Below are 7,926 nucleotides of genomic sequence, written 5' to 3'. Positions count from 1 at the left end.
GGAGGGAAGGGAGGTTCTCCCTGCTGCAGACCTAACGTTTCGTTTGCACCTCCAGATATGGCTGAGGAGAGAAGCACAACTGGGGATGCTGCCCAGGACACCCTGAGCCCTCCGTGTCCCCAGAGGGTGCTGGAGAGCTGCATGGTGGCCACAGCTGCCATTGTGGCTAGTGTGCCAGTGACCATTCTGCTGTGCTACCTGGCAATACGTTGTCACAAGAAGAGACAAAAGTGAGTTGGGTCTTTTGCCTCTGCCTGCTTCCTGCCCTGGCTGCTGGGAGCCAGCCAGCACCTCTGGTCCAGCTGCTGTGGAGCAGGGACTGAGGGCTTGGGCAAAGAGCTCCACCAGCAGCTGAGGACTGAAAGGCTCTCCTCTCTGCACAGGGAAAGCAAAGCCAGGGCAGACGCACGAGAGTGGTACAACAGCCGCCACCATCCTGGCTGCCGGGGCCAGTACTAGGCCTCCTCGCAGCCCCTGCAGCCTCCACCAGCCTCCCAAAGCCTGTGCTCTGCATCCACACAGTCACAGGTGTAACATGGCACCCCACATTCCCAGCCAGAACAATTGATATCATTGCCCATCACTTCCCACCACCATCTCCAAAATCAGCAGAGCCTCCACCACCCCCCCCCCTCCTTTGTTTGCCCTCTTCCCCATCCCTTGTGTCCTCCTCACTGCCCCCACCCTCCCCATCCCCCTTAGTCCACCCACACTAGCAGCACCACTCCCCTCCTCCTTTCTCAGCCTCCCCTTTTCCTATTATCAATAAAGATCTTTCCTGTGATAAGCTCTGTTGGGGTTTCTGGCAGTGTTTGCTCAACGCTTGACCGCCATGATGAGATGAGGTCCATGGAAGCATCTCTGGGAAGAAACAGGAACAACCAGAGTCCTTGGGTTAGCTCATGCAGAGAGAAAAAGAGAAAGGCAAAAGTCAATCTAGCCACCGTGCTAAGAGGGATCCACCTGAGAGTCCTGAGGGAGCTGGCACAGGATATTGCCAAGCCACTCTCAATCATCTAAATACATCCTAGAATGGGTTGGGTTGGAAGGAACCTTGAAGATCATCTATTACCTACTCCCCTGTCGTTCGCCACCCATCGCGGGCAGCCAGCCCCTCCGCCCGCACTGGGCATCTCCCCTGGCAGCAGAGCGCCTATTGCTGCCACAGCCCAAGGCTGGCAGACACAGCAGGGCAGCCTGCCCCTCAGCACCGGCTCCGGGGCACTGAGAGAGGCTGCGGCGGCAGACAGGGAGGAGACTTCCAAAGGGGACTGCGGCGGCCCCGCCGAGCTGGCGGAAGGTCGGTGAGCCGCGGCAAGCAGAGCTGGCGAGGAGCCGGGAGATGGCCCCGGCAGAGAGTTCGGGCGACGGCAGGAGGAGGAGCAGCTCGGTGAGTTCTGCCCGGGGAACCAAGGCTGGGCCCGGGGCAAGGGCGAAAGTGAGCCGGAATGAGACAGCCTGCAAGCACCGAGCGGCTTCAGCCGCCGCTGCAGGGCAGCGATCGCTCTCCCGCCGCCTTCTTGTTCAGCTAAGGGCAGTGGGCGGCGTCCTCCGGCGGTCCCGCAGCACAGCGGAGCTGGGGCTGTCGAGAAAGCCCGGGGACGGGCGGAGGGCGGCCGGGGCCGCGGGGCAGGGCCAGCCCCGAAGCCGGCATCTGCCTCGCTGCAGCTGCTCGGCGCTTCCCGTCCTCAGCGTCCAGAGCCCGGCGTCGGGGTCATTCACCTGTGGCGGACAGATGCGCACTGGGACCCCGCAGCGGTCGCCTGGCCCGGGGCCACTCCCTGCGGGAGGGCACCGCACAGGAGCGCAGCGGGGCCGCCGGCGCTGCCAGCTCAGACGACACCGTCCTCACCTGCACGGCGGCCGCCAGCCCGAAGAACGCAGCCATGAGGAGGTTGCAGAGCCGCCACAGCCAGACCGACGTCCGCCCGCCCGACAGGGCCGCTCCGCCACTGCCGGAGCGCGGCCACCGGGGGCGGGACGGGGCCGGGCTCGGGGCCTGCTGCAGGCGGGGCGGGCAGCGGGAGCCACCCCTCGCCACCCGTTCTTTAGCTACTTCTGCCGCCTTTCCCGGGGATGCTGCCCTGCGCTCCGCTCTGCTGAGATGCCACTCGCAGTGCCTCACCCTGCTGGGACCCTGCTTCTGAACCTCGACGGCTCCGCGGGATTGAAAGACCTCCAGCAGCCGTGACACAGAGAATTCTCGGGGGGGAATTTTCATCCGCGGAGCAGGGAGCTCGGCGCAAGAGCCCCGGAGACGTAAAGGCATCTTTCCTTCAAGGAATACCCTGCACGTAAATCACACGAAAGCCTAGGGAGCTGGGCTCGGGGCGTCTCAGGGGAGCCGGGGTCCGGGCAAGTCTGCTCAACAAGTCGGGGCCGAAAGCTGCGCATGGAGTGGGCCAGAAGGGGCGGCGGGGAACGTCCTGCTGGAGAGCTGTGGTTGCACGCTAGAGAGCAGCCGCCCGGAGTGCTACGCAGGGTACCGGGACAATCACTGCCCACCGCGGGCCCCCAGCCCCTCCGCCCGCACTGGGCATCTCCCCTGGCAGCAGAGCCAGCCGCAGCCCAGGGCTGTCCCCTTGCACAGGGAACTCGGCGGCGCGGCCCCTGCCCACGAAGCAGCTCCCAGCACACAGGCATCGCCTCCTGCTTCTCAGCACGTGGCCCGGGGCACCGACAGAGGATGCGGCAGCGACTGAGGAGGAGGATTCGTCTCGGAACTGCGGCGGCCCGGCCGAGCTGCTGGAAGGTTGGTGAGCCGCGGCAAGCAGAGCTGGTGAGGAGCCGGGAGATGGCCTGCTCAGAGAGTCTCGGGCGAGGGCAGGAAGAAGAGGAGGAGCAACCAACGGGATCCTGGGAGGCATCAAGAAAATTGTGCCCAGCAGGTCTAGGGAAGTTCTTCTACCTCTCTACTCCGCCCTGCTGAGACCACACTTGCAATACTGTGTCCAGTTCTGGGCTCCCCGGTTCGAGAGAGACAGAGACCTGCTGGAGAGAATCCAACAGAGAACCACGAGGATGATTAGGGGACTTGAACAACTCCCCTGTGAAGAGAGACTGAGAGCCCTGGAGCTGTTTAGTCTGGAGAGGAGAAGACTGAGAGGGGATCTGATCGATATCTATCAATATCTGAGGGGTGGGGGTCAAGTAGAGGGGGCCAAGCTCTTTTTGGTGGCTGTAATAAGCCAGGGAACAACAGGTTCAAGCTTGAACAATGGAAGATTTCACCTCAATGTGAGGAGAAACTTCTTTACAGTGAGAGTGACAAAAGCCTGGAGCAGACTGCCCAGAGAGGTGGTGGAGTCTCCAGCTCCAGCCCCTGCCCTGGGCAGGGACACCTCCCACCAGCACAGGCTGCACAAGGCCTCATCCAGCCTGGCTTGGAACACCTCCAGGCAGGGCACAGTCAGTGTCAGACAGCATCCATCAGGCCCAGCCAGTGTCACACCAGTTCAGTATTGACATGCACCCTGCAGCCTCCTCTCCTGTCTCTGCCAGGCCTGGTGGTGCTCAGGGGCTCAATGTGTTTCCTAGATTCTGCTGAGGTCACAGAATCCCAGCATGAAGGGACAGTCAAGGTGCTGTGTGCTCTGTCTGGCACCCAGCCTGTGTGTCTCACCCAGCGTCCTCCTCCAGCACTGGTGACACTGAAACACACACGCTGGGGCTGGGCACAGCAGTGGTGCGATGGCAGAGTTGTGCTGGGAGCCTCACATCTGCCGCTGGCAGTCTTGTGGCAGAAAACCAAGTGGCCAAGTTCGGCTGTGTGGAAAGTTGTGTCACTTGGGAGCAGCCCCACAAATGGCTTCATTAGCAGCTCATTAACAGTTCATTAGCCCTTGTGGCTTGAAGGGTTAAATCTTGGAGAGCTGAGCTCCAAGCACTGCTGGACTGGTAAGAAGGAGACAGTGTTGGCCTGGATGGTTTGTGAACTATGGGAACTCAGTGCAGCAGTGCTGTTGGAGGAGGGCAGATATTTGATTAGGAGTGGTTGTTATGACCTGAGAGGGTCAGACTTCAGACATCTAGCAGATTGATGTAACAGAGTCCCTGGCTCCTCTTGTAAACTGCTTCTGCCTTGTATTCGTTTAATAAGGAAGAATTTTGGATCCTAAAGTGGACACCTGGCCTGCATCAGGCTGCGTCTCGGCTCTTAATCGCGGCAGTGGCTCCTTAAAGGAACAGCCCCAAACCCCTTAGCTCTATTGTCCAACCACTCTCTGCTGTGGTTCCTCCTCTGGGATTGCCCTGGGCCAGCAGCACTCACTGCAGTAGCTCCAGCACTCCACATGCACGGAGAGCAAGCACACAGCAGGTTACAAATGCAAGTTCTCCTGGGCAGGAGGAATGGCCTTCTGGAGCTCACAGCCACAACCAGATGCTCAGCATGAGCCCAGAGCACCACTGGGCTGCAGGGGAGGCAGCTCCAGCCACTGGGGCTAGAGCAAGCACAGCACACTCTGGGGAACATCTTCCCTCTCCCTCCTTGATCAGCCTCTGCCTGAGGTGTCCCAAGACGAGGAGCAAGGAGCACAGCTCTGCCTGGGGGCTGGTGGCTTTTGACAGGGAAATACAAAAGAGATTTGAGTGCAGCCTCACATTCTGGTGCCTTTCCATGTCCTTTCCCAGGGCTCTGGGGCAGAGGTGAGCACACATGGGTGGCTCTCCCTCAGCTCAGCAGTGCCAACACCAGCACACATGAAGTTCAAAGCAGTCCTCACAGGGATATGAGCCCTCCAGGCAGCCACTGAAGCTGCCCACACTCAAGAGCTCAGCATGACCCAATGCTGTGGGCCATTCCCCCTATGGCTGAGCTTCTGCTGCTCAGCAGAGGCAAGAGCACAGAATCTCCACCAGCAGCTGAGGACTCAAAGGCTCTCCTCTCTGCACAGGGAAAGCAAAGCCAGGGCAGAAGCACGAGGGTGGCTGAACAGGTGCACCCAGATGGACAGCTGGCCCCAACCCCAGGCTGGCAGAACAGAGCCTTCGCCCTCCCGCAGCCCTGCAGCCCTGCAGCCCCAGGAGCAGCCTCGCACCCCCCCCAGACCAGGAAAGCCTCCTCGCCCCCCAGGCCCCTTTGCCCCACGAGCCACACCACCTCCATGACGTCCCCAGAGCCCCTTGGCCCCACCAGCCACACCACCTCCAGGACGTCCCTAGAGCCTCTTGGCCCCACGAGCCACACCACCTCCAGGACGTCCCCAGAGCCTCTTGTCCCCACCAACCACACCACCTCCAGGACGTCCCCAGAGCCCCTTGGCCCCACCAACCACACCACCTCCAGGACGTCCCCAGAGCCCCTTGGCCCCACCAACCACACCGCCTCCAGGACGTCCCCAGATTCCCTCTGCCAGTCAAACTGAAACATCAACTCTAAAACCCAAACGACCTCCACCTCCACCACCCTTCCCCCGGCACAGGTCGCTCTCATCCCTCACTCCCTCCCCACCCCCTCCATCCACCGAATTCTCCTCACTGCCTACACCCCCACCAGCCCCTCCACTTCCCTCCCTGATCACCCCGCCTCCACCCCCTCCACTACCCCCAAACTAACAGCCCCATCCACACACCCAACTCCTGTCACTGCTCACCCCCCTCCACACTTCCCCCAAACTAACAGCCACAGCCACCCCTTCTCCCCTCACTGCCTTCACCCCCTCCAACCCCCCCCTTCCTTTACCACCTCCCCTCTCCCTCTCGCCCCACACTCACAGCCCCAGCCACCCCCTTTCTCACCCTCCCCTTGGACTGTTACCAATAAAGGAAAGATGGTTCCTGTGACAAGCTCTGCTGGGGTCCTTGGCAGTGTTTGCTCACTGCTTGCACTCCGTGATGAGCTGAGGTCTCCAAAGCTCCTCTAGCCCAACACACACACAGCATGGGGAAGAAATAGCCCCAAGGTGCCAAGCCCTGGGGCTCAGGGCTGACACCAGCCACCCTGATCCTTGCCAGGAAGGCCACACAGTGAGGCACACACAGCTCACAAGGTTCCCGATCTGCATTGATGACGACTTTCTGATGCAGGTGCTTAAGGGAGCAACCTGTGTGGGGACACATGGGTGTGATGGGTGACCACTAGATGGATAAGGAACTGGCTTGATGGCTGCACCCAAAGAGTGGCTGTCCATGGGCCCATGTCCCAGTGAAGGCCAGGGACAAGCAGAGTCCCTCAGGGATCAGTCCTGAGACCTGTCTTGTTCAACATCTTTGTGGGTGCCATGGACAGTGGCATTGAGTGCACCCTCAGCAAGTTTGCTGGTGACACCAAGCTGTGTGGTGCAGCAGACAGCTGGAGGGAAGGGATCCATCCAGAGGGACCTGGACAGGCTGGAGAGGTGGGCACAAGCCAACCTCATGAAGTTCAATAAGAGCAAGTGCAGGGTCCTGCATCTGGGTCAAGGCAATCCCAGGCACAAATCCAGGCTGGGCAGTGCCTGGCTGGAAAGCAGCCCTGAGGAGAGAGAATTGGGGGTGCTGGGGGAGGAGAAGCTCACCAGGAGCTCTCAGTGTGCACTTGCAGCCCAGAAAGCCAATCAGATCCTGGGCTGCATCAGGAGAAGTGTGGCCAGCAGGTCGAGGGAGGTGATCCTCCCCCTCTACTCAGCCCTGGTGAGACCCCACCTGGAGTACTGCCTCCAGTTCTGGAGCCCCTATTACAAGAGGGATGTGGAGGTGCTGGAAGGTGTCCAGAGAAGGGCCAGGAGGATGATCAGAGGGCTGGAGCACCTCTCCTATGAGGACAGAGTGAAGGAGTTGGGGCTGTTCAGTCTGGAGAAGAGAAGGCTCCCAGGTGACCTCATTGTGGCCTTCCAGTATCAGAAGGGGGCTACAAGAAGGCTGGGGAGGGACTGCTCAGGATCTCAGGGAGTGATAGGACTAGGGGGAATGGAATGAAGCTGGAGGTGGGGAGATTCAGGCTGGAGGTGCGGAGGAAGTTCTTCCCCATGAGAGTGGTGAAGCCCTGGAATGGGTTGTCCAGGGAGGTGGTTGAGGCCCCAGCCCTGGAGGTGTTTAAGCCCAGGCTGGATGAGGCTCTGGGCAGCCTGATGTAGTGTGGGGTGTCCCTGCCCATGGCAGGGGGGTTGGAACTGGATGATCCTTGTGGTCCCTTCCAATCCTGAATGATACTGTGATACTATGATACTATGATAACCAGGAGTGCTGTGCTGCTGGGCCTTGCTTGAACTTAGAACAAAGAGGGTCTGGGTTTGGGAGGAAAAGCCTGGGGGCAGCCTTGGCTGCAGTGAGCAGCAGGTGCTGGAAATCAGGATCCCAGGAGGAGCAAGCAGGGCAAGAAGTAGGACTTCAGCACTGGTCTTTGGCAGGGCCTAACTCTGACCTCGTCAAAGAGCTGCTGGGAGGAAGGCCATGGGCCAGGATCTAGGCGGTAGGGCAGCCCAGGAGAGCTGGGGGATATTCAAACACCACTTCCTCCAAGCTCAAGGGCAATGCATTCCTCCAAGTCAAGCTTGGGGGCAGGCTGGGGCCAGCTTGGGAACAGCCTGGGGATGTGTGTGCACATCTATGCTCAGCTGCCTTCTCCCCAATGCTCTGTAGCACTGGAGATGTCATTCACCCAAACCCAGTGCTGGCGCTGGTGCTGGTGCTGGTGCTGGGCAGAGCAGAGCTCACTTGTGTTGTCCTGGGGCAGCTGGCAGGGTCTGAGCCCTCAGCAGAAGTGTGGCCAGCCCTGCTGCTCCATCCAGGCTGCTCTCTGCTTCTCCCCAACAGAAATCAGGGCAAGCCACAGCTCTGGAGTGCAGAACTGTTTGGTTTAGCAGAATCTGGGTCTCCCACAGACTCAAAGGGCAAATGCCCCTTGGGGAAGGGAAAGGACTGTGCAGAGATACAACAGTTGTGCTGCTCCACTCCTCCCTTTCCACAGAGCTTTGCACAAGCAGCACAAGCCCAGGGGCAAGTGTC

At 60.2% G+C, this 7,926-nt stretch overlaps 1 protein-coding gene across 1 annotated transcript; it reads right to left on the bottom strand.

Annotated features, from left to right (window-relative positions):
• Positions 1–1,524: 1,524 nt before the first annotated feature.
• LOC137447828 (uncharacterized) lies at positions 1,525–3,365 on the bottom strand. Its single transcript, XM_068151744.1, has 2 exons — positions 1,853–3,365; positions 1,525–1,722 (listed from the first exon to the last, which is right to left on the bottom strand). Exons 1-2 carry the CDS (start codon positions 2,267–2,269, stop codon positions 1,525–1,527), a joined length of 615 nt encoding a protein of 204 aa, XP_068007845.1. The 5' UTR covers positions 2,270–3,365.
• Between the last annotated feature and the right edge of the window lie 4,561 nt (positions 3,366–7,926).

This window comes from Melanerpes formicivorus, unplaced genomic scaffold (assembly GCF_026170545.1).
Source record: "Melanerpes formicivorus ecotype bairdi unplaced genomic scaffold, bMelFor1.0.p_v2 SCAF_21, whole genome shotgun sequence".
Taxonomy (NCBI): Eukaryota; Metazoa; Chordata; class Aves; order Piciformes; family Picidae; genus Melanerpes; species Melanerpes formicivorus.
The sequence above is the reverse complement of the archived record's forward strand: the minus strand, read 5'-3'. Positions and strand labels throughout refer to the sequence as shown.